This window comes from Daldinia childiae (genome assembly GCF_008694065.1).
Source record: "Daldinia childiae strain JS-1345 chromosome Unknown Scaffold1, whole genome shotgun sequence".
NCBI lineage: Eukaryota > Fungi > Ascomycota > Sordariomycetes > Xylariales > Hypoxylaceae > Daldinia > Daldinia childiae.
Window position 1 is genome coordinate 1819443 of NW_022984642.1, and position 25428 is coordinate 1844870.

Sequence of the window (25428 nt, forward strand, 5' to 3'; positions counted from 1 at the left end):
AATTGAATCAGTACTATGTACATGTACATGAGCATGGGCATTGACTAAAGCTTACTTTACCCACGTGACCAACCTTTTTTAGATACATATCTCCGTATTGAGAATTAAATATGACTATAGGTAGAGATATGAATTTGGATATAGAGGCATCGCTGCTTGTACAAGTAATAGCGAAATACCAATAAAGAAAAATGATATACATGTCTCTCCATATACACATGCACAGATGATATTCTCCCACATAACTGAATAGAAGAAATGCAGTCCCTGGCAGGAAAGCATTGCTTCATCTCGGGCGGCAGCCGGGGCATAGGATTAGCCATTGCCAGACTCTTCGCCGCCCAAGGAGCAGGGTGCACTCTTATCGGACGTGATGAAGACACTCTCCTCAGTGCTGCGAATTCTCTACACCGACAGGAAGGTTCTTCACAGCAGCATTATACAACCGCCTTCGACGTTTCAACTCAAAATGGCTGGGAAAAACTGATATCCGATTCCAAATTAGTATGCATTCTCTTGCTAGGTTTCCGTACACAACACTGATGTAGATATGATATCATAGCAAACCTGTGATATTCTCGTCAACGCTGCTGGCGTTTCCCAAAACTCTTTCTTATTCAACACTAGCAGATTAGACGTGACTGAGATCATTGCCACTAACCTCACTGGTACCATATGGGGTTGTAAACACTTCATACCCAAGATGATGAAGCAGAGAAAGGGCAAGTTGATTACACGTCAACGTATTCTTACCTTACAATTAACACTTGCACTTTATTATTATAGGTTGTATTATTAACGTGGCTAGTCTGCTAGCTACTCACGGGGGACGGGGGGCAAGCGTTTATGCCGCGTCAAAAGCCGGCGTCGTTGGTACGCACTCGGTCATTTCTTTAAGCTCGTAAGCTAACTAAACACGCATATTCTAGGTCTAACGCGATCTCTGGCCTGGGAAGTAGGCCGGTTTGGCATTCGTGCCAATGTCCTCCTGCCCGGATATATCCAGACCGATATGACGAAAGGTGACATCTCATCCTTTCTGATTTTTTTTCTCTTCCCCCCGCCTGCTCAACCTTGTTCCCCTAACCGATCCTCTTACAAAGTACACGATTATTAATATACAGGCTCGGCAGGCATGGATCGGAAAAATGAGCTATCTGCTCTCATCCCTCTTGGACGACTCGGTTTGGTCGAAGAGGTGGCAACTGCTGCATTATTCCTAGCCCAAAATTCCTACGCACACAACTGCGTGCTCAATATCGACGGAGGCTTAAGTGCAACATAAATTTCGTCGAGTTCTCATTTGCCAAAAGCGACGAACACTCAATCGATGATTTCTATCGCGCCGGTACCAGCGTCATCGTCAATAATGACCACGTCATCGTCATTCTTCACCTTCTTGGCTGCTGGAGATGCTCCATCTTCCGTTATTAAACGCTTCTTGGGGTCCTTAGGCTCTCCATCGGCAGCACGCTTGCCATTAGTCTGGCTAATCCCGTTGCTTTGAATAGTAAGCACCTTCTTCGGTCGACGAGGGATGCTAGGTGTTTGGTCGACTTGGAGACCTTCAATGGGTTTATCCGCAAGCTTGCTACAAAGGAAAGTTAGTTATTAGTATAGTGAGGATGGTTTGCTACGACATACGCTTCCTGAATATTAATGACCACGTTGATGAAGGTATCGTCATCATCCTCATCTACGATGGTGACAAAGCTATTTTGCTTGACACCTATAAATTATTAGATATGTCAATAAAAATGTGGACGTTGGAACCGACCGAGTTCGTTAAGATTTTTATCAAGATTATCCGTCTCGTCAGGATCATATAGCAAGCCAGCATCACTATTAACGGCAAATTCCTTTTCGCCGTAACCTAGTTGTTGTTTAATAAATTCTACTAGATTGTTAAGCGTCGCTTTTGATAGATCAACATTAATATTAGCGTTGTAGGCGCCGCAAACTGGGCATTCTGGGTTTGGTAGTCGAGGACGATCTGTCCCTAGTAACCTCTGAGGCGCAAAAGGTGTCAAGAATACCTAAAATGTCAGCAATATATACAAATCTATTGAGCTTCACCACGCACCTCTCGTGCCTTGTCATATTCCCCTCGAAGAACTTTGAATGACTCAAGGACGGAAAGGCCAGCAACGATCGCATTTGTGGTCGCGATAGCGGGAATAATGTTGCCAGCCATCTGTTTTATATCGAAACGTGACTTAGCTTCTATTCCGAAGATATGCGATCGAATGTTCGCGCTAGCAGCAACGAAATCGAGTGTGTCCTGATCATCTTTATCAAAAGTGATAGTAGGCTTTGGAGAGTCCTCACTACGTATCGCCAGTAGCTCTAGCATTCGCTTACTTAAGCGGTCTAAGCTATCGTTGAAGACTATCAAATTTTCCTCCAAAGTCCATATGCGCTGATCATCCTTGAGGATCTGGTCTTTCGATGAGAGGGCCTCGGCTGCTTGGCTCATCAACGTCTTGTATTCTAGAGGCTTGGGTGGTTCTCTCGACTTCCACATATCCTTCATAGAGCGTAAGCGAACAATGTCCGCATTGAAAACCTTGTCGAATAACATTTCCGCAAACTGCTCCGTGCCAACCGATTCTCTTATCTTCCTTAATGCTTCTGCCTCTTTTTTGAGCTCTGCGATTTCCGATGCGTTATCTTCGTTCTCGCCGAGATCGAGGGAAGCTTGGTCCTCGCTTGTACCGTAGATTTCGTTGAGTAAGTAACTCTTACCCCAAACTATACAGTGGATAGGTTGACTCGGCGTGCTTCGAATCGTGCAAACGGGGAAGGTCTTAGGCGCTTCCTTTGTGGTGCAGTCATAACAAGCTGTAGCACCTTTTTTGATGACTTGAACTTGACCATTAAAACCTGTCGTTCCGCTCTCGATTAGAGGGACGTCAGCCGCTAAACACATTCGATTCACATGACGTCGCGCCTCGAGGTTGTCCAACGCATTAAACACTACTTTAAACCCTCTAAACCATTCGACGTGAAATTGTACGTCCTTAATATTGGCGTGGTGCGCGACAATCTTGACGTTCGGGTTGAATACTGCTGCCGCCTCCTTGGCTACCTAACCGTGTGGTCAGTACGTCATTATATATACCATCCGATCCGATCTATCATTTGCTCGTACCAGTGCTTTGGATTTCCCGATATGTTCGTGTCGGAAAAGGAACTGTCGGTTCAGATTACTCAAGTCGATTGTGTCGAGGTCGACGATGTGAATTTCGCCGAAGCCGGTGAGAGCGAGATTTTTTAACAGTTCACAGCCGATTCCGCCTGCGCCAACCATGAGAACTCGGGCCTGTGAATCTAGGGTCAGCGTGAATTTAGACTCCAAAGCCGAATATAAATCCATCTTGTAGTCTAATAGGTTTTAATACACAATAAAGTAGGCGCTCGTGTAGGCTACAGGTTGGAAACGTGAACGAGATATTGTCGCGCAAGGTTGTTAAGGCTGTGGTGATAAATCGCAAACAGCCCATATGACCTAGGATCGATCGTTCACGATGCGCGCAGCGGTAGGAAAGATGCAGGGCGCAAACGAGATGATGCCGTGCAGGATGCAGTTTGGCGACTTACCTCCTTGACATGCGCGTTCAGCGAGGGGCCAAGAGATCGGCGGTTGAAGGTATCTCGTGCCACTGCCATTTCGAACAACTAGCTACCCAAATCACTATCTGGGAAGATCTCTTCGTCGATGCATATGATAATGTAATTTGTAATAGTGTGTGATATGCGTACTAGATGGGAAATAAGGAATACGGTCGAGAATTAGTAGGGAATAGGAAAGAGAGAAAGGGGGATAGGAGAGTAAAAGAATAGAGTAACTAGACGGAGTAAAAAGGTAAAAGGGTAAAGAGAAGCTTGGTGTGAAAGATGACGAGACGATAGGTAGAAAGCAAGTACTAAAAAGAAGGCACCGCCAGCCTTGGAGAATGCTCGAACAGTAGTGGCTCAATTGGAGCCGGAAGCAAGTTGTGACGCTCCTGCCTTTGCTAGTATGACTTCGCAACTCGGGGCAATCGGGGGACTACCTGGTAGTGTCTTAACCATAAGCTTTTAAGGTTAGCAACTCCCAGTTGAATGCAGTTGAATGCAGGCAAGCATTTAGAAGCAGCCAAGCAGCCAAGGCAGGTCGCAAGCTTCTGTACAGGTACCATGCTACAGCTGCTACCGGGAATTCACGCTATTGGGCCGATGTGCTATAATACCCACTAATTTCCAAACACAGTATGCAGATTGCACATCATTTGGTGGTCTGCACTTTCAACGTGGAGCCCCCTCCTGAGATTGCCAAGCCTTATTGAAGTATACTATGTACTTCTATGTAGCTCAAAGCTAAAAGAATTGACCTAGTACAAGTACCTAACCGATAAGAATAGGAGGTACCTAGTGTACATACATACATTTACCTGAGCTGAAGCTACCAGTGATTCGTTTTTTAAAAGAGAGATGACTCTTTTACTTTTATTTGTATGATATACAAATCATAGTTACATTAGATTGTTTTGGAGTTTCATTGAAACAGTTCCTCCGCATAAAGTCCTGGATAAATATTTTGATAAATATTTTTCAAGTCAGGTTCAAATTTCACAACAATCTAATCTAGGTATTCTTTTTTTATAGGTACGGTACTCTACCTAATGTTTGTAAATCCCCGTTCCCCACTACATATCCTTAACATTTCAGCTTAAGAACCAAACAATTGCATCATCTTTTACTACACATTTACATACTGATTACTGTTCAGACCTGGTCCCATTCCAGTTTGCTATAATGTCGGATGACGAGGCGGATCCAGAGCTTCTAGCTCTTTTAAGGCAACATTTCCAAGGGAAGCTAAACTTGGATGAAGAACCAGAGACTGGTGTCTTGGAGGGCGCCGAATATGTCTGCGACAACTCGATCGATGTAGCTTTAAACATGAGAGCTTCCAAAAATGCTGCAGCTTTGATTTACGAGCAGATGCAGCAAAAGGAGTTCTCGACCGCGAGTTGGTCCGAACATGAATTACATCCCAAGACAAAGGACGAATCCACAGTTGCCTTCATTTTTACCATGGACCTGCTCAATTTCTCATTCTGGTCCCTACACCCGGAAGAGGAACGTTTTGCCATCTCATACCGAGACAAGACCTGGACTGGATACTGGAGTCTAGTAGCTTCATTGCAGAGGGCACTGGAAGAAGGTAGGTTTAATATATTATCAAACACTTAGTCGCTTCGGTATTCGGAGTTTTCTTTGGTGTCAAGATAGCGTGTCTTCCAAGATGAGCATTCTCAGTTAATCAATACAAAGATATCCCCATAACCGATCCGCACTACTGGCAGAACGAAGAGGAGTGCAACCTTGAGTCCCTCAGATACGTTTTTAGGTCGTGCACCGAGGAAGAGATCCCCCTGCTGGAAGCAAGGCTTTCTTGCCTAAGGGAAGCAGGACAAGTTCTATATGAAGTAGGTAACCCAACCAGAACTACAGCATGGAGATAACGCATCGCCAACGCGCTTCGGCCCCTTGTAGAAATACAGCTGCAGCTTTACGAAATGCGTAGAAGCTGCCAATAAGTCGGCCGCGGGGTTAGTTAACCTACTTGCGAAAGACTTCAACTGTTTCAGAGACGAGTCTCGGTTTGAAGGTCGACGCAAACCTGTCCGGTTTCTCAAGCGCGCCCAGATCCTAGTGGCGGATATTTGGGCCTGCTTCAACGGTGAGGGCTACGGTGAGTTTAGGGACATCGACAAGATCACCATGTTTGCAGACTACCGTGTCCCGCAGATATTGGCTACGTTGGGTTGCATAGGATATAGTCCGCCTCTATTTGCAATGATAGCCAGGGGCGATATTCTAGAGAACGGAAGCGATTATGAAATACAGCTCAGGGGTAAGTATCAATGTTTCTAGCATCACTCCTGTGTCCGGACACTGCTAACAGAGTCAATTAGCATGTAGTATCTGGTGTGTGGAACTTCTCAAGCGCGAGATCAAACGTCAACACCCTGACGCGAAGATAAACGCTATCCTAATAGATTTTTTCCTGTACGACACCATGAAACTATTAGAGGCGCAAGGGAAAGAGACCATTCCACATCATCGAACGAGGAGTATTTGGTACTAAGCAGTTTGGATAAATAGGTTGCGATTGTAGTAATCTGTACATAGGCAACTATAATACCTAGGTAGTCCTAGTTGGCTACCAGCTAAAAGATGATTGATATCACGCAGTATATCAAACCCAAGCACTGATTATTTTCGGCAACTCTGGCCAAGCAAATATCAGAATTCCCCAACGCCATCGCGTAAACCATCATAAATATCACAAAGACCAAGGTCTTCGATCTCCTCATCGCCCGTAAATCGTACACACATCTATCTCTAAGACCTCAAGTATCATCGTTCTGACTATATACCTATAGCTCAGACTGCGGCGACAGTGGTTGAATTGAGAATCTCATCCATGTGCGCTTTCTCGATGCCCAGGGTGCCTTTAGACTCCTCCTTCTGCAGTACAGCGAGGACTTCCAGCGGCGGGTTTAGACCCAGCTTTTCAGCACGCTTCCACCGCTTCATGCGAGTAATTCCGATATAAGGCTGTTAGGGGTCATTAGAAACTGTAGAGAAACATAGAATAGAGGGACAAAACCACTTACTCCGTACTGGGAGCTGACATCCCAATATCGTAGCACTTTCTCCGCCAGCGTTAGACCCTCCTGATGCACCCTCTTAGCAATACGCTCGCGCTCTAGCTGTCTCCAATACTGGTCAATTTGACGATCGGTAACCTTGGTCGCGCGTAGTTCTGATTCCGACTTCTCGGGTTGGATATGAGGCTGTTTGACCAAAGGCTCTTCGTCTTCAAGTTCATCCTTGATCTCCTCCTCCTCTTCCTCCTTAGATTCCGGTTGAGCGGAAGAGATATGCTTCCCCAGCGGACTCTGCTTTACTGGTTGAGAGACCAAGTCCTTGGCGGGTTTAGGCACGGACTTGGTAACCCTGTGATTGAAGGATAAGGTCGACTGCTTGCCAGTGGTGCGGTTGCCGCCGCTAGAACGTCTCGTATTGGTCATTTTGTGGTGATTATCAAGAACTAATACAGTAACTTTACTACAATGACTATAATTGATAATGGTGTTTTAACTATGATCATAGGATATACAATCCAAGGAATATATTGAGATGTGTTTGATGTTTGTGCGATGTTGTAGATCTTAGATCGGCTCAATTGTGGAATGACGTGGGGGATTTTCAGACAACAGCTTCCTTGACTGTTTGATCATTGGCGGGGCAACACGAAATCCGAGCGCTGTCACGTGGCATTAAGTACCTAACCTTAGGGATGCGAAAAATATAATATCACTAGCGTATAATACCGTATAATATTATATAATACCGCATAATTGATCAATTATGCGCATAATCGGAAAGTGGCCTTTTTTTATCCGATACACTAGTACTAAATCGGAATAACGCCAGTAATGAAGCATCGTGTCTAAGGCTATTTTACGTTAGATTTGATCAAATTAACTGATTTAATTCCATTTTGGTTTTTATTTTAATTTTAATTTATTGCTTAAGCCTAAATTTTGGTTCTATTTTAAATTGAATTGTTAATTTTATAAGTTAAAATAGATGTTGTTATTATTGTGTAAAATTACTTAATATAAATAAAGGCCAAAAAATTTTATATTATAATTACATAATTATTTAATTATATAATGCGTATTATACGCATACTACGTATTATATGTATAATATCGCATAATTGGTCAATTATGCGCATAATTCGCATCCCTACCTAACCTACCTAGATTCCCTTAATTCGATATCGTATAATTGCATAGATCCATAAACGCTCCCCCCCTTATTCATAGCAGGACCCCTGAAGATCCCCTTTTGCTAAATCAGCACTATGCCAGCAGTAAGTGGTCAGTTCTATGCGAGTGAATAGGCCTGCAATTCTGGTTATATTGGATATAACTCTAGTAATTTTCTAATGAATCATTCAACTATTTATAGGAAAGTGAAAATATTAGAATGGCCCTGATAGCACATCATCGTGAACCCAATACAATATCCTCTTTTTTCTCTCTGTTTATTAACTAAGACTTAAAATGGTTGATTTGATTTTTTTTTTTTTGTATTGAATACGTCAGAAAGAAAGGAAATTAGAATTAGAACGGAAAAGCTAGGTGCCTAATTTGGTGAACACCAAATCCGTATGAAAACGTCACTATATGAATAGACCTGCCTGCTCGTCGAGTCATGAATTATCTAACGTAGGGCTTCCTTCTCTGAACGGCATATTACTGTCTTATTAGTATGACGTATTGATGTTTTCCAGTAAGCTAAATATCTCGTGCTGCCATGACATCGCCCTAGGGCCTGCTATCATCCTTTACTCCATCCCGTTTCTCTCATCCCAGGATTGTCTCAGAAGATATGCTTTCCATCTCCATTTTGCTATCTGCGTAGCTGCTTTGCAACGACTTGTCGCCCTTCAGAGTGTGCTGGCTCACACTTCTAGCCTCGGCCATTGCCTTTGCTCGAGCTGCCGCGGCTGTCACTTCTGCAGCCTGGTGCATCTCGATCTCTGAGGAGAATTTAGTCAGTCAGTCAGTCAGGCGTAATGTCGTCTCCCGTCTGTGTTAACTTACCAGCGTCGAGTTCAGCTTGGCAAACCTCTACTGTCTTATTAACCATGGTTGCGAGTACGTCGATAGGTTGGTTGTTCAGCTTTCCTGCTATGGCATGCGTGATGGGATCTAGATTAGGTAGCCAGGTCAGTAAATCATATAGCTAGCTCTTCTCTTCAAGCTAGTACATACGGTCAACGATGAATTCATAGAGTCCCTTTGCCGAGGTGTCTTTTTGGTACAGTTGATACAGCTGATCAAAATCAGCAGGCGTGATGCGGTATTTGCCTGATAGCGCTGAAATATGTTCTTTGGCGAGGTTGATGATATCTCGGATCCGTTGTCTAGTCGACATGATGGCTAAAGGATGCCAAGGTCTGAAGGCAGCTTGTTGTAGGACAGTTAAATTATATTAACATTCTTAGCATGATTTGGACTTATGTTGTGACTGCGAATTTCGTGCATGATCTGTGTCCTTGTAGTTCACAGATGTGTATGGACTGCGCGGGTCTTCGTCGCCTTCTGAACAACGTTAGACGGTATCACAAATTTCAGTCGTCCTGTTGTACGTTGCCTGGCGGGTTACTACATTAACGTAATGATTAGGGATTCACGCCGCCATCCACACAATGAGTCCTTAAATCCAAAGAGCCTGGATTTATACCACTACTCTGTCTTCCACCTAAAGCCTCCAGATCGTTAGTAGTTTACCTGTCAGCTGTTACATTCACTAGGGTACATTTCCCCGAAGCGAGCCTGGTAGCTGTAAACTCGAGAATTTGTACCCAATAAGAGAGGTCATAAATACTGATTGAAGAATTTTGTTTTGGTTTAATGGCCATCTATTTTTAACGAAGGTATATCATATTGAGCAACAATGATGTGACATACTGCACAGAGAAGCTAGAGGCGGTTAGTATGAAATGTATTACTTCGATATTTATTCGATCAAGTCCGTTATTATCTTTAACCTTTGAATTCACGCTCTCAATAGACTACTATTTGATTGTCCCCAATTGCTATTTTATTTTTGTAGAGAATGACGGCTTGTAGGCTTTACGTACTCGTGAACCAAAGACCATAACACGGCTGGCCCAGCACTACATCACACAATAGTAATGAAGTGACCAGAGAAGCTCATTTCTAAGTCTAAATTTGTGTTGTTGCTTTAATAGCTATTGGCCGAGGGATTGTATTTCGGAATATGAATCACGTAACTTCAACGACTTGAGTTAGTTTTCATAGAAATAATAAAATTATATAAACCGACAAATACTCCAAGCCTCGGAAATGTTGGACAGTTTGTGCCATGGTGTAGAGCTAGAAAGCATTGGAAGTAGCTTCGTTAATAACCTGTAGCTATACATACCATGGATATGCTTTGTTTAAGGCGTCTCATCTAAAATCCTAATGGTTTAACTAACGATCATTAATAACCAAGTAAGATTTTCTCACGCGGTCCCCAAATATATAAACGGCAATAAGGCGTTAATATATTATAATGCCACAAGTAGGAAAGCCCTCTTTCCTGGTTTGGTTCTTAAGTTACCGACATCTTCAAAATGCTTCTTCATTTTTTATCAAGGCAAGTGCTTCAAATGGGAGCAGGAGAGTTTTTAATATGATGAAGAAGAAAATATCATGGCGTGAGATGGTAGTTCATATTCCCTGCTTAGCACTGCATTTACTCAACCTATTCCATAAAAGTTATTAGGTCTCCGGACTATACTGAGACATGGGGTAAGACATTTTTAACTATATCAGTATCAGTAATCTGGTCTTAATTAGGTTCATAGTTCCTTATAATTTAACAGAGTTTTATTGTCACCCTTGCTGATGTCCTCTCCTACTGGATATGCGCCTAGTTACATAGCCTTGTAGACTAGTAGTTGCTATTGCTTTAAGAACTTGTATTGAAGTATGTTTACCCCTGAGATTGCCGGTTCTAACCCGTTAGGTGTGGCTTTTAAATAATTAACTTGTTTGACAAATTCGGTTGATATCTATATAGGAAGTTATATCATGCGGCTCTGGTGAATGTGAGGTTGGCAAAGAGGAATCGACATCGTATTCTATTAACTTCTCCTTCGCAGAGGATGTACCTCCTGGATTGGAGTGGATTAACGGTAGTTTTGAGGTGTCTAAATCTTGGATATTAGGGACTACTTATTCATGCTCTGGTGAACCTGGGGAGAAGGTTTGTGTGTGGTATAATGCCGCCTACACATCTGTAAGTACCTATCGAATTTAAAATGCGCCATTTCGATATTATTGCATTCATTATGAAATAACGGCTAATTGATGCTTGCCATAAAAATACTCAGTCCAAAAAGTACTTCATGGTAATTGCGGCGCAGGAACTACATGCAGCGACCCCATTGTTATAAACAGTCCAAAAACGAATAATAATGGCGGTGGCTTCTATTGCGCATTCGGCAGCAGTTGTCGGTCTAGGAATGATGAGTATTGGGAACAGCGACCGAAATATTAGAGATTGCTGTTATATGTACTGAGCAATGATTGTCATGACGTAGAGATTTCCTTGTCTGTTTGATATTCCTCATTTTCTGTTACCAATTCGAGGATAATTCGTAGGAATAAATGATCTCTTGCTGGAGGCTAAAATGCTTAACTGTATAGCTCTTATCCTTTACAAAGGTACCTAAGGTTGGCATAATCTTCTAACCTAGTAATACACGAGCTAGGACCACTGCCATTCTTGAACAAATCACGATTCAAACAAAAATACACAATCATTAAGAATAATGCCAAATCTGACCTCTATGTATGTACTGCACAAAAGTGCACATGTAACCTAAAATACAACGAAGCCCTCGATCCTGGTGTCCTACGACTGAAAACAGCAATTACAAGAGGGGGAATAAAACGTCAAAAACACTGTCATAACCCACGGCTACTCTCTGGGTGCAACGCCAAACATTCATTATCCAGTGACTATTCAACTGATCGCCTAGAACAGCGTGAACCCGGCTGTGAAAGACAGAGCGATCATCGCCGGGATGGCGATGGCGGCGGCGGAGAGGGGGCCCTGAGGCGCCAAAGTAGGGGCAGCATTGCCGGACTCAGACGAGCCGGATCCGGTAGAGGAGCCACTACTGGGGGTGTTGATTTCGTCACCCGAAAGTGGCTTGACAGCGAGATTCGAAAGAGTCTTTCCATCGACGTCTGTAACCTTGTGGCTGACGGAGTAGTCGGTGATGTCAACAATCTTGCCGGATGGCTTGGGCGAAACACCGTTGTCAATGATCTTTTGAGCTCCAGGGGGAGGGGCGGGAATGGTGAAGTTGTTGTTGAATCCCTTCTCCTTGATCAAGCTGGCCTTGCATTCAGGAGGCGTCACCTTCTTACTAGTAGCCTTGACGCTCTGAACCTTGTTGAAGTCAACCTTGCTGTACTGATCGTGAAGAGTGTGGTAGTCAGCCAAGAGTGTAACAGTTCCGTCGTCGTTGCATTCAGCTAGACCATAGTTATTGTCCTCCTGGGCCCATTCGTAGACAACACCACCAGCGAAAGTACCCATCATCTGCGGTCCGTAGATGGTGCCAATCTCAGTGAAAACACGAGGAGAAGGCGTGTTGCAACCGAATTCGGAGTAGAAGACAGGAACGGAGGAATCCTTGAATAGAGTAACAAGGGTGTCATATCCAGACTTCTGGAAAGAGCTGTCGCCACACCACGAGTAACTGTTCAGAGCGAACATATCGGCTCGGGACATGTCGTTCTCGTCACCATCGATAGCACACTGGAAGTAGTTCCAGGTATCCTCAAGGACATCACGGACATCGGCAGCTGAGTAGCCAACGGGAATCGCACGGTCGGCGTGGTTCTTGATGTAGTTCTTGAGGTCACGAGTGACAGCACGGACGTAAGGGGGTACGGTAGCACCAGTCTTGACGTTATCAATGACTTCGTTACCGGAGAAGAACCCAAGGGTGTTAGGGTAAGACTTGAATGCCTCAACTATGGCGAAGGTCCTGTTAAGGTATGCGGCATAGTACGACTCCCAAGGCGCACCGCTGTTCAGAGACTCGCCTGCCAAGGGCGAGTTCACATCAATGATCATGTACATACCCGCCTGTCGCCAACGGTCAGTCTAGAGTCGCATGTCACTTAATATACTGAAACTTACAGCATTGAAAACGCTGGCACATTCGTCGTGGTTTAGATTAGGGTCCAAGTTGTACACTCGAATCGTGTTGACACCCAGAGCCTGCATCAAAGCGGCGTCTCGCTTGCAGATGTCACCGTTAGAGAGAGGATCCTTCCCATGCTTTGGGTCGTAACCAGCACTTCCGCCGATCTGATAAGCCATCCCCACAATCTGAAAAGCGTTACCACTCTTGGAGTTGACGAACTGCTGACCCTGAACCTCGAGAGGAGTGACAGCAGCCGCTAGGGTTGCGCCGCCTAGGGCGACGATCGCAGATTGAAGTAACATGATTAATTTTATTGTCCAAAGGTGTTTTTTTCCAATGGGCGTAGTTGATGCGAGGTTCGTTTCTCCAGGTAATAGAATCTCGAAAAGGGTTTTTGATGTTTAATTAGTATTTGCGGGATGTCGATTTCATAACCTTTATAGGTGCGAACAGTCAACACAAAGTAGCTTTGTTAAATAGAGTTCTTGAGAGAGTGACGAGAATAGGCCTATGGCCAAGAAAAAAACGATTGTGTGAGTAAGTCTAAGTGAATTAGTGAAAGAGGATGGTAGAAAGAGAAAAGTTGAGTTAAAGTAAGCGACAAGATGGAAAGAAGTTACGAAGAGGCAAAAGAGGTTGGGTGCGAAGGAGGGAAGAAGGTAGATAGATAATTGGCAGATTCAGGTTTGCAGGTGCAACCAGGAGCGAATGAGCGAATGTTACATAGGTACACATACATACCTAACCTAAGGTAATGAGTGTACTATGGTAATGTACCTAACATCCATTTACACGATGCCAATCAGTGACTGCCCACCTATATTAACTCGATTTTACGATTTTACGAGGGGTTTTACTAGCTGACTAGGGCGTCTTGGGCTTTCTTGGGCGTCTCTATTGCAACAATCAACAGCTTGTCGGGGGGTTGTGACTGGTTGAGTGGGTAGAGATCCATCCAAACAAGGAAAGCCCCATAAAGTGGAGCTGGAGTATAACCCGACCAGGATTGGTTCATCTGACAGTTCCCTAGTTCAATTTCCTAGTTCACTCTCCTAGTTCAGTTCTACCTACCCACTCTAGTTAGGGTATGTATTGTTTTTTGATATTCGCACTGTAATTTCTCACCCATTTAGAGTGCTTAACTACCGTGTTAGCATGATGACACCATCGGACCGTACTGTATTATGCAATGATATATGCCTGTTCAAGATTGGTCCTCTACTAATTTTATAGTTTCACCGACCTTTTTCTAATGGGTCAAACGTTTTATTACACGTATTACATATCTGTCATACACTATGTATTAACACCATTAGCACTGGCATTTTGTAATGATGGTATGCTGTTTGCTTTAGGTACCTAAGTTATATTTTTATTAATTAACTATCAGATTTAATCTAGGGCAACTACATCTGTAAACTATGTTGTTGCTCCCAGGGAACTCTTCTCATGGCTTAATGTTCTAGCCTATCCTCCATCGAAGATCCAAGTTTAATACGAGGCTAATACGATGTTGCTTCGTGATGGATTGGGCAAGTCTTTTGCTATATAGGCTATTATTTGCTTAGCTTCTTGTCAGATGTACGAGCTTCCTTTCAGGTTATGGTAGCATCCTGAACTCGCCGAATATTCTATTGACAGATGCCAAGCTTTCTTTCTGTACTGGCTCGAGGGATAGGGTTAGGCCATCGTGTGGCTGATTCTTTAAACACTTTCTGCTTCTTCTGTGTCTTCTACAATGCTACATATTGATCCCTCGATGTCTTAGTTTCGGAATGTTCTACAACGACTAGAACGACGTCACAGCTGTTGTACAAGTGTAGGGTTGAGGAAATGATGAAACATGGACCGTTTTCTGTGCGCGTGGGTACTAGTGAAAATCACAATTCGAACATTTAAGATTCCCCTGAAGATCCATTCATGTTGCGAGAAGACAATAGAAAAATTCCGGGGCGTAGTGACGCTTTTTAAGGGTACCCCTGTCTCAGGGGTTGGCTACCGTTTTCCTGTGGTGTAACAATAAGGTTGAATAGAGCTTAGCTTCAAGACGGCGCCAAATGACAGATGGGATGAGGTCTAATGCGAAACTTTCAACTGAAAACACTAGCCTCACTCACCAGCCACGAAAATCTATAACACCAGCCTCAAATCTTTTTTTCGGTCGGACCCTAAAGTTAAGGTAACAACCTAAGCCTGAGCCCTTGAAATTCTGCCGGTTTCACTGCCTCTGCCTTCGGACTGCGCCGGCCGATTTCTGCAGTGTGACTTCAAGGAACAAAAAAAAAGTGGCGGTCCATCATCAATTGACCGAACATTAGGTACTTTTGCTAGCTGACCCGAGCAGCTTCACATGTACTGTCAAACGGTGTCATCTCTGCGTAGATTCAGTACATTAAATAATCCAATCTTCTTTTCCCCCGCCTCTCGTTTCTGCGCATCGTCGGTAGCCCAATTCGTCATCCACAACCCTCGCAGCGCCGATAAGATGGCTTCCAGTACGTGTTTCTATTTCTCTCCTCGCTCGTCGGGGTCGCAGTCGTCCCGGGATCCCACTTGAACGATTTCGAACCGAACCAAGGCAAAAAGCCTCGCTAACTAAATCCCTTTCGCCCCCGCAACAGCGCTGCCTCAAGACCGCCGCCCCGTCGTCATCTCCGGCCCCTCGGGCGTAGGCAAGGGCACACTCTTTAAGCGTCTGTTCGACGCGCACAAGGACTGTTTTGCTCTATCTGTATCGCATACGACGCGCAAGCCACGCGCTGGCGAGGCCCACGGTGTTGATTATTATTATGTGCCAGCCGAGGAATTCGAAGCCTTAGTCCAGGCCGATGGCTTTGTCGAGCACGCCAAGTTCGGTTCCAACCGCTACGGTACCTCTAAGCAAACCATTGCTGACCAGACCGCCAAGGGTCGTGTCGTCGTACTTGATATTGAGATGGAGGTGAGTTCCTCGAACCCTACAGATCATTGTCAAAAAGGATATTGCTAAAGGGAGATAAAAACAGGGTGTCAAGCAGATTAAGAATAGCGGCATAGAAGCGCGCTATGTCTTTATTAAGCCGCCTAGCTTCGAGGAGCTCGAAAAGCGCCTGCGAGGTCGAGGTACCGAGGACGAGGACTCCATCGTCAAGAGGCTAAATCAGGCCAAACTCGAGCTCGAATACGCCGATACGCCTGGTGTTCACGATATTATCATTGTCAATGACGACGTCGAGAAGGCATTTAAGGAGTTAGAAGACTTTATCTACAAGCCATTAGCATAGATCGCAAAGTTAGGAATAATGTCGGTTGCACATTAGAATCCAATGGTAGATAAGAGCATAATCCCGGGGAATATAAGCCAACCAACAGGATAAGACCCCGATAAATCACAAATTTAAAGCAGAGGTGTTTGGGGCATAAGTCTCGTATTTATTCCATCAGGTATCAGAGCGGGCTCTATTAGAGTACAGTAGAGGCTTGACCACGGATTAATCTTAGCAGCTTTAGAGAAGATGAACAGAGCTTTGGGGGAATACTAAAAAGGAAATAATAAGAACGTCGCGTCGCCAGACTGTAGATGGAAATACTGCTTGCTTGGCCGACAAACACATAACAAGCTCGAACAACCCAGACAGGTCAACATATCTGACCTTAGCTTCAAATACGCCTCCTCACGTAACCTCAAATGTTTTCCTACGCGGACACAGTTTTGGGTATCCCATCCTAAGGAAATTTTTGGGACCCTCGGGCTCGGGGTAATTTTTGAAATGAGTCGCCCCCTCCCATGTTGCATCCTAGTCATCGGAGCCGCTCATAGTAATAGTCGTAAAGGGTAATTAAAGATCTTTCGCAAGGATGGGAAAGCCTGAATCCGAGGAACGCCTCGTAGAAAGCATACAAAGAAAATCAGATGATGACTTAGTAACCGTTCATAGTCATCCGTTGAGAGCTCCTGCTCATTTCGCGATCTGCGGCAGGGCTGATCGGTCTGCTGCCGTGGCCTTGTGCGCTGCTCTCCTTGAGCGCCAACAATTGCTTGGCACGGAAGGTCTCGTAGTGAATCTGCGAAGTAGTCTCGATGAGATCCTGTAGATGAGTTCGGAGTAGGAAGTTCCTCAGGTAGACGAATTCGCAGTGGTTCTCATCTTCAACATTGATTACACCCCATCGGTTTTGACGTCCACGAACTTGCTTGCCGTTGACAATGATCGACTTCTCGGAACCGACAACAGCAAAGGGAATAAGGCTCTGCATGATTCGTTAGCATAAGAAAGGTAGGGTACACATGACATGTAAAATACCTTGATCTGAGTGTTAATCGAGCGCTCCTCCTCATCAAGCTCATCGTTGTCGTAAGGGTACATCTTGAGGTTGTGGAAAGCAAACTCCTCCTTGATTCGCTCTTTGAACTCTTGTCTCTCTTCTAGAGTCAGAGTGTCTGCCTTGGCGATAACCGGCACAACGTTAACAACATCAGAAAGCTTCTTCAATACTACGATATCGATTGGCTTTAGAGAATGTCCCGAGGGCTGAATGAAGAACAAGCAGCAGTGAATACGGGTATCCGGAATGTAACGCTCTCGCTGTGCTGTGAGCTCCTTTCGCAGGTACGCGGAGTGCTGATCCTTGATGTACTTGACGATGGGGTCCCAGCAGCGGTCGTTGTTGACCAGGTCACCATAGCCCGGTGTGTCAACAATGTTGAGCTTTAGGCGGACACCATTCTCCTCGATAACGTGCGATACGGGGTGGATCTCGGTGGTGGAGCGAATCTGCTCATCAGGTACCATTCTACCTTTTGAGTCGATAAGGTGGGATGCAAAGATGGTATTGATCAGAGTCGACTTTCCCAAGCCAGTTTGACCTATTGCATGACACGAGACACGTCAGTTACACAAACTAGGGGAACGTGCCGCAGCGGGTTAAACGGTAGCTATTTGATAGCTAGAACTTAAAGGGGAATAGATAGCTTACCAACGCAAATGACATTGAACTGGAAACCTCTCTTCAAGAGCTTGCGCTCGATCTGAGAGGTAATGCTGTCGAAACCGACATGGCTGTTAGGGTAGATGGTTTGCGATGCCATTGCTTCTGACTTGATGGATCAATGAATAGATTAAAATGTCGACACCTATTCCAAGAAATAGCCTAGTGGCAATTGGAAAAACGAACGAATGACGAGGAGTGGTGACGTGAGCTCTGATGCGAGACAGAGTTGAAGTTGATGGTTGATGGGGAAAAGAAGGTTGAGGTTCGTTGGCGTTTGGGAATTTTTTTGACGTGAAGGGGATGGATCCTCTCTAGATTGCTCCCTGCGATTTCCTTGCCAAACAATAATTTCCGTTAAGAAGGTGCAAGTTGGGCATGGGCTAGGAACCACAAGAAAGGGGGAAGGGGGCTGGCAGGTGCTGATAGGCCAATGAACATCCGTGCGTAGAAGTATTAGTGGATCGGAGCTGGGGTTGAAAGTCGTACGTGCCTGCGTCGTTTGGTGCCGGCTGATAAACAGATGCCCGGAACTCTTGACCAATCAATCTCCATTTTTGCGCTAGAAACTTTTTAGACAACGGCAAGCTCTTTCTATCAATATCAATAGCTGTACATACTATACTTTTTTTTATTTTATTTTTTAACCGGCGTGCGCAATAATTGCCAATATTTTTTTCTTGCGCATGGCAATTCTCCTACAAAGGAACCAAGAAAGAAAGACAATTTATTACTACGACGCTCCGAAAGGCAACGGTTACTCCGCCTGTTAAAGTCATAAACCATGGCCGCCCTCCAGCAGCTGCGAATAGCCTCATTCTTCCCCTCCCTCTTCCCGAGGATAGCATCAACAAACTTCCAGTCCTCTTTCCGATCAACCGTATTATATACACAATATGCGCGGGAGTCGCGACTACCGTCAGTAACCGAGCTTGCTATCGCCATCCCTGCTGCTATTTCAAATATACCGTCTCTACTGGGTGATATATGGGAAGGTATACTTCGAGCAGTGCCTAAGAAAAAGACATCACATATGAAGAAGAGACATCGACAGATGGCAGGAAAGGCTCTGAAGGATGTTACATCATTAAATAAGTGCCCAGCCTGCGGGGGAGTAAAAAAGATGCATACTTTATGCTCTGATTGCATGGGCCGTTAGTTGTATCTCTCCATAGTTTTGGCAATATACTAATAAGTGTATGGTTAGGTCTCGGCGGCATGCTTGAACGGGATTTCAAGCAAAAGGTATAATACAGATCAGTCATGAAACTAGAATTCATGTATATCACTGGCGTTCTGGTATAACTAAGGGTAAGGAATTCTATAATAAATTCCTAGGTACCTATTGACGGTGAAAGATATGTACAATGAATCCACGAGTCTATGAAGTTACCTATGTCTTACCTGTCTATTAAGTGTATGTCTATAATTAGTAGCGCTGTTGGACTTAAGTTCACTTTTGCCAATGTAATTATGAGGTCAAATGCTACCTAAGTGAAGCTGCTGTAAATTCAGGTGTATACAATCATGCGTCAGGATAGAACACCTACCTCCAGATACATGTCTTAGAAAAGGTAGCCAGCCTATACGTACCTAGGTATGCACAGTATACCTATTATATACTTTGTGCTAGACTTAATAAATAGACAAGATACATGTACCTAGGAACGTCGAAAAAAGAAGGAACGAAGGGAGAGATATGTGATGTAATAATATTTGAGATTTGGGACGTAGTTTACCTATTAGATAGAAGAAGCCTCTGCCTAAGTCTCCAATTTTTAGTTAACCCCACCAGAGCTAAGACAACTTGCAGATACCGTCTGTACATTAGCGTCAGTATATAGGATCCTAAGACCGTATTGATACCGTATATTTATAGTCTAATTGTCTGAATAGTTACACCTTTCGGGACTAAAGAACGACGGTAGCCACATCTACCAACGGTATTGGTATCAAATGGTATTTTCGCGATAGAACGTTTGGTGTATCGAATGGTTTTTCCCTTGCGAATGGTTTTTTTTGACCAACGGTTTTTTTTGGGACCAACGGTCTTTTTACGGTCAAGGAAGGGGCAAGAGGTAAAAGAAAAAATATACCTTATTACCTACCTACCTACCTACCCACTTATTTATATACATATATTATATATTTTTACACAGGTATTAATAGGCATTCTTTTACTTTCGAACAGGCTACGGCTACAGCTACGGGGTTACTATTTAAATAGACTATTAGATATTACATACACAAGCGCGTATAGCCTGTAATTGTTTGGGTATATAAGGTGGCATTCGCAGCTTCCTTACTTGAATATATTACACCTTCCTAGACCGTAAAAAAACCGTTGGTCCCAAAAAAAACCATTCGTAGAAAAAAAACCATTCATAAAAGAAAAACCATTCCTAAGCATATAAACGACTCAAATACCCAACCAAATATATACCATTCAAATAAATACCGGTTGAAATATCAAAACATTTAGATGTTCAAATAGTATCAGAGCCTCAAACGGTAAATGTACGGTCTATTGCTTGATTACTGTAAATGTTCGGTACCTGGGTCTTATATCCTGACGCTAATGTAGCATTTAACATTCCTAACATCATCAAACCCCACCATACTTTCTACCCAGCAGCTTCGCGACAAGTCCACATGGATCGATAGCTACACCATGGTAGGTATAGAAAATAGAAATGACATTATGTGTTGTAATATCAGCTTGCTAATGAATTTATAGTCGAAGCAATACCTAACGACACATACTATCGACAATGGTGAGTATTGTTCTTTTCTAAAACCCAACCCCCAAACTAACCTCGGACACAAAGCTTCGAGCTTTTAAGCTTCAGCCAAGCTTATGCTAATACATATCTATTAGCACACATAACCGACATCTTCTCTCTTGCAGCCACGCCTACGGCACTCCTTTCCGCTAGCGGCTCTTCAACTATACATATACATGCCACTTCACAACCCTCCATCCCTCTTGCCCAGTCTCTAGCTGGTGCGCATAAACTCGGCTGCCACCATATTGCCGTCTCTCGCAATGGTAAAGTCGCAGCTTCAGCTGGTTTTGGTGGGGAAGTAAAAATATGGAAGTTGGCCGAATCAGATACAGCCGAGTGGCAACCCTTTGGAGAGCTAGATCCTACCAAAGGCTCAGGAAAGAGTGCTGGAGAGGTATGGGCCATTGCGCTTAGTGAAGACGGCCAATACCTGGCTTCTACTACCTACGATGGACGAGTCAATGTATGGGACCTTCTTGGAGACAGATCCGAGAAATTGCGCGAGTACGAAACTGGAAATCCAGGCTCTGGTTCTTTCGGGCTTTGTGTAGATCTGAGTCGCGATGGGAAATACACAGCAAGCGGTCACCAAAGTGGCGCTGTCTACGTATTTAACAACGACACGGGCCGACTACAATACTCACTTCCAGGTACGTTTTGCTTCTCAACCATCCCTGCGCACATCTTTCCATATATGTTTTTTGTGGACTAATTGGCCGATAGGTCTGGTCAAACCAATCAGAACAGTAGCATTCTCGCCAGCTAGCACACGTCTAGCTGCTGCCGGTGACGCAGGTATCATCGCCATTTATGACACAAAACATGGCGAACATGTGGGTAACCTAAAGGGCCATACAGCTTGGATCACCTCTATCGACTGGAATGACACGGGCGAGTACTTACTCAGTGGTGCTTTCGACGGCAAAGTAAAGGTTTGGTCTATCGACAAAGGTGTCTGTGTTGCAACTCACAGCGAGACGGACAAGGCGCTCTGGGCTGTTAAGTGGTTACCCAAGACAGGACGAAACGAGATGTTTTGCACGGCCGGTGCAAATAGGAGCCTGACTTTCTACCGCGAAGCTACAGGCGCATAAACTGTTTCACTGAGGACTTAACTTGATATTTGCCCTGCCGGCGTTTAGGGAAAGGAAAATACAAAGGGGTCTCGGTATATGCGACAGGGCATTGTGATATATACGTGCTTGGCCAAACCTGGCTACATACCTAATGTAACCAAATAAAGATCCATACGAAGAACTGAATCCACGCTGCAGTAACCAGAGATATGTATGTTCTCCGGACTATGCACTACACACCTTAAGTCCCCATACATGTATCTAAGCTTACTTCCTACTAGTGAGCGTAGTTTATTTTATTATTCAGTCGCAGTTGATAATTAATACTATAAAGAATTATCTAGGTGTGAATATATTTCCAAATAGAATATCAGATGTGGTATAGCTAATATAACGTCATCAAGCATATGCTAATTAAGATACATCACATACATAGCATGCGTATAATAACTGGCCCCAATACCTATTACTAGCTCAGCTACCTAAGATACGGTGATATTTTTTTGCCGGTTCATTTATTACCTATACTACAGCAAATATGAAGTGCTATACTTATAAACATGGAAGGAACCTTGTTCCCGAAGTCGGTATAGAGTGTGACTCAAAATCAAATACCCCTGAACATCCTTTGAACATCATCCCCTCTCATCTACCTACATAGAACATAGCACAATTCCTCCCCTAAGCTTGCTTGTATATTTCGTGAATCGTGATGAACTCGATTGAGATGATTTACAATCAGATTATTTATTGTACAAGAAACACCAGGTCCCCAGAGAATAAAAACTACTAAATATATATAACTACCTATATAAAAGAGCCAAGGTCAAATAATTACTACAATTTCTCTTCGAGTCTCTACAACTTTTAATAGTCCCTTAACAATAGCAATGGCTGACACCCCAATAACGACGGAAACGACACTGTTTCCTACGGAATTATCAAGCATACCACCTACTACCGCACAGAAGCCGAGCGAGCCAGCGGTACTCCCGGAGGTAACTATAGGCATTTCTGAGCGATACATCCAAGGCCTTGCAAGCGCCGTATCACGGGCCTCAGCCACAGACCCCCTAACAGTCATGTTCCAAGGGGAGAAACTACCTCCAGGCCAGACAACCAAGGATGTCGACCTTGCCATCATGCAGCGCATCGTGTACGATTCAGCTATTACACGGCTCGCTGCCAAGTTAGCCATGGGCGGGTTTGTCGTAGAGGCTGGTGGCTTTGCAGCAGTAGCGTGCTGGGAGCCGGCGCGAGTGGGTGACCCGCACCGCATAGATGTGTCGACGGCGACAACGTCAGGGAAGAGACCGCTATTTAAAGCGTTTGTGGACGGGGTCGCGGAGCTAATGCATGAGCACTTGTATCCTATTGCGGAGCGTGTGAGTGCTGGCCGGTATTGGAAGTTGAGCCTTATGGCGAGGGATCCGGCGGTAGAATATGTACCAGGTGCTGGTAAGTGACCTCTGCTCGTATACCCCCTAACCCCTTTTCCAATTGATGTGATATGATCTAGAGGCCAGGCTTTTTCTTTAGTCTTGTATGGAGGCTATTGTCTATGAACTAGGTACCATTTCTCTGATTGTCACCGTTGCATGACCTACGATGTCTAGGTGCTGAGTATAAAATATACGGAAGTAAACCTATGCTCCTAGCTTTGTAATATAGCACATAAAGACTATACCCGCAAGCTTCCCACAAGTCACAGCCTACCTATCATCCTCCTATTGCAACATGGATGAGAGCTGGCTGGATGCTAGATTCTATTTAGTATTTTCTAGCCTATATACCAGACCTCTCATTTTGACCCAACCGATAGGGCCCTGTTTTGTCCGAATCAAATACTAACTTTTATTACCCTAGTTCGGGCGGTGCTGGTCCCCTTTATGGAGAAGTTCACCTCAGACCAAAACGAAGGCGGCGCTATGCCTGTGTGGCTAGATGCTGGCAGCGAACGGGCTCGTGATATCTATGCCCACTTTGGCTTCCGTGAGGTTGGTGAGATAGTCACAGGAGGAGTTAAGACTTGGGGCATGATATACACGGGAAAAATTAATATCAAGAAGATAGATACTAAGACCAGCTGAGCACTGTGTAGGGAGGTAAAATAACATTCTCTTCATTCTGTTCTTATTATGGTCTGTAATATTGAAAGATGTTTTTTGTCCTTAGATCTTGATTTGGCTACCTATTTAGGTACGATATATTTTATAGTACAATAACCTAATATTGTCGTAAACCTTGAATGTATTAGAGAAGAGATTGGATTTCTGGGAGAATATTTGCAATTTATTCAAGCGCTAAGAACAAATTTACCCCTGAGTTCAGGTACCTAACAATTTAGATCCTTCTTAGTTCGAGGTTCTTTATGTACTTGTAGATAGAAGGCTCCTAGGCGAAAGTGATTAGAAAGGCCACCTTCCTTTCAGGTGTCTGATATTAGGCGCCACATATCATGTATGCCTGAAGCTGAAGTACATCTACTTCGAGTGTCACTTGATGTGGGAAGTGACCTTGTTACTATCATTATGGAATAATAGGATAAATCCAAACCACTGTAATGAGTGAGTCACAGACCTGTTACACTGGTACAATTTATTGGCGAACATTGTAAGGATGTCGTAAAACGAGGCTAGAAGTGGCAATAGCGACATTACCGACAATTGGTGTATGTACCTCTTAGAATAGATACCTGGTATAGCGCATATCTCCTAAGGAATACGTGCATCTGTTGTAGTGTAGGACGGTAGGCGCGATCCGTTTCGTTGTTGCCCCGGTAGAGTTGGTCCATGTTACTGTCGTGTAATCAGTTGTCGCCTAACCATCTGCCAGATTTTTCTTTTCGCCGCCTTAAGCTTTTATTCACACCGCCTAAGATTTTATATTTAACAACAGCTAGGTTGCCCACTTTCTCCTTCTCTTTACACACCATTTCTTTACAACTCACAATATTCTAAACGCCCAGGTACCCTTTTAACCCCTATTTGTCTATCCCTAATAAGATATAATTAACCTAAGTCTTTGCATCGTTTTTATTTACTACAACATCAGAAACGCGTCAAAGTCTGGTTAAGACCCAGAGAGTCTCGATGAATTTGAGAATATCAAAAAGACTATTGCATATTATTTTAACTATCAACCCCTAGCCTTTCGCATTCTGTCAGTACCTATATACCCAGGATATGGTAAAACAATCAGGCCGTGCCGTCTACAATATTCTTAAGCTTCGAGATATTTAGACGCGTCTAAATTATTAGTAAGTCCTTCAGATGCTTCTATCATATCAGCAAGTGCACTTCTTTCAACATTTCGAACTGTTGGGCATTGAGAATCATACATCTCATTTCATCTCTATACCCCGGTGTTATTGATCAGCCTCTTCCGTTACACTATCATATTTTATCGACGCATTTTACATGTGATCACCTAGTACTTCTCTCCCCTCAACCCACCCGGGCTTCCTTACTTTCTATTTACCTCAACCCATTGTCCCCAGAAACAATTATTGTGCTATTCAACTTACTCCCTAGGTTGTCCTTGTTATTAATCTAGGCGCTAACGTTTATTTAAATAGTTCCCATATCCCACTTAGCGCAAAAGGCTCTAATAACTACTTAACATAATTTATCCTCAAAGTCTGGTAAATAACATAAGGCATCCTTTCTTAAATGGTACTCTTTTCTTCCTTCTGCTTGAATAATTTCTCCTTCAACCTTATCACTCTAACAATTATACTGATAAATGATTGCAGCTAATGTATCTGAGCAATGAGAACGTGGCTTATATG

The 25428-nt window shown here is 43.9% G+C and overlaps 10 protein-coding genes across 12 annotated transcripts; 5 read left to right on the forward strand and 5 right to left on the reverse strand.

Annotated features, from left to right (window-relative positions):
* Positions 1-258: 258 nt before the first annotated feature.
* On the forward strand, positions 259-1285 carry GL218_00473 (3-oxoacyl-[acyl-carrier-protein] reductase FabG; the record flags this gene model as incomplete). The annotated part of the gene is made up of 5 exons (XM_033576895.1): positions 259-504; positions 563-737; positions 787-873; positions 930-1022; positions 1125-1285. 5 exons carry the CDS (start codon positions 259-261, stop codon positions 1283-1285), a joined length of 762 nt encoding a protein of 253 aa, XP_033441639.1.
* A 38-nt stretch (positions 1286-1323) lies between these two features.
* On the reverse strand, positions 1324-3669 carry GL218_00474 (Ubiquitin-activating enzyme E1-like; the record flags this gene model as incomplete). Of its 2 annotated transcripts, XM_033576897.1 has the most annotated exons (6): positions 1324-1591; positions 1645-1729; positions 1778-2036; positions 2084-3088; positions 3152-3322; positions 3601-3669. In XM_033576897.1, the coding sequence occupies 6 exons, from the start codon at positions 3667-3669 to the stop codon at positions 1324-1326; spliced, it is 1857 nt and encodes a 618-aa protein (XP_033442153.1). The 2 variants fall into 2 exon arrangements, with proteins under 2 accessions (XP_033442153.1, XP_033442152.1); XM_033576896.1 differs by lacking the exon at positions 3601-3669 and having other exon boundaries at positions 3152-3376.
* Positions 3670-4797: 1128 nt separating this feature from the next.
* Positions 4798-6136, forward strand: GL218_00475 (uncharacterized protein; the record flags this gene model as incomplete). 2 transcript variants are annotated; one of them, XM_033576899.1, is made up of 4 exons in its annotated part: positions 4798-5209; positions 5320-5474; positions 5542-5902; positions 5964-6136. In XM_033576899.1, the coding sequence occupies 4 exons, from the start codon at positions 4798-4800 to the stop codon at positions 6134-6136; spliced, it is 1101 nt and encodes a 366-aa protein (XP_033442151.1). The 2 variants fall into 2 exon arrangements, with proteins under 2 accessions (XP_033442151.1, XP_033442150.1); XM_033576898.1 differs by lacking the exon at positions 5320-5474 and having other exon boundaries at positions 5573-5902.
* A 299-nt stretch (positions 6137-6435) lies between these two features.
* On the reverse strand, positions 6436-7085 carry GL218_00476 (DNA polymerase delta subunit 4; the record flags this gene model as incomplete). Its single annotated transcript, XM_033576900.1, has 2 exons — positions 6436-6609; positions 6669-7085. The coding sequence occupies 2 exons, from the start codon at positions 7083-7085 to the stop codon at positions 6436-6438; spliced, it is 591 nt and encodes a 196-aa protein (XP_033442155.1).
* A 1347-nt stretch (positions 7086-8432) lies between these two features.
* On the reverse strand, positions 8433-9006 carry GL218_00477 (uncharacterized protein; the record flags this gene model as incomplete). The annotated part of the gene is made up of 3 exons (XM_033576901.1): positions 8433-8608; positions 8673-8780; positions 8844-9006. 3 exons carry the CDS (start codon positions 9004-9006, stop codon positions 8433-8435), a joined length of 447 nt encoding a protein of 148 aa, XP_033442154.1.
* Positions 9007-11622: 2616 nt separating this feature from the next.
* GL218_00478 (1,3-beta-glucanosyltransferase gel2) lies at positions 11623-13110 on the reverse strand (the record flags this gene model as incomplete). The annotated part of the gene is made up of 2 exons (XM_033576902.1): positions 11623-12747; positions 12802-13110. The coding sequence occupies 2 exons, from the start codon at positions 13108-13110 to the stop codon at positions 11623-11625; spliced, it is 1434 nt and encodes a 477-aa protein (XP_033441869.1).
* A 2183-nt stretch (positions 13111-15293) lies between these two features.
* GL218_00479 (Guanylate kinase) lies at positions 15294-16071 on the forward strand (the record flags this gene model as incomplete). Its single annotated transcript, XM_033576903.1, has 3 exons — positions 15294-15303; positions 15430-15749; positions 15814-16071. The coding sequence occupies 3 exons, from the start codon at positions 15294-15296 to the stop codon at positions 16069-16071; spliced, it is 588 nt and encodes a 195-aa protein (XP_033441868.1).
* A 637-nt stretch (positions 16072-16708) lies between these two features.
* GL218_00480 (Septin like protein spn2) lies at positions 16709-17876 on the reverse strand (the record flags this gene model as incomplete). The annotated part of the gene is made up of 3 exons (XM_033576904.1): positions 16709-17038; positions 17092-17654; positions 17765-17876. 3 exons carry the CDS (start codon positions 17874-17876, stop codon positions 16709-16711), a joined length of 1005 nt encoding a protein of 334 aa, XP_033441507.1.
* A 2571-nt stretch (positions 17877-20447) lies between these two features.
* Positions 20448-21656, forward strand: GL218_00481 (Meiotic recombination protein rec14; the record flags this gene model as incomplete). Its single annotated transcript, XM_033576905.1, has 4 exons — positions 20448-20450; positions 20514-20550; positions 20655-21212; positions 21286-21656. The coding sequence occupies 4 exons, from the start codon at positions 20448-20450 to the stop codon at positions 21654-21656; spliced, it is 969 nt and encodes a 322-aa protein (XP_033441508.1).
* Positions 21657-22720: 1064 nt separating this feature from the next.
* On the forward strand, positions 22721-23728 carry GL218_00482 (uncharacterized protein; the record flags this gene model as incomplete). Its single annotated transcript, XM_033576906.1, has 2 exons — positions 22721-23096; positions 23505-23728. 2 exons carry the CDS (start codon positions 22721-22723, stop codon positions 23726-23728), a joined length of 600 nt encoding a protein of 199 aa, XP_033441509.1.
* Positions 23729-25428: the final 1700 nt, after the last annotated feature.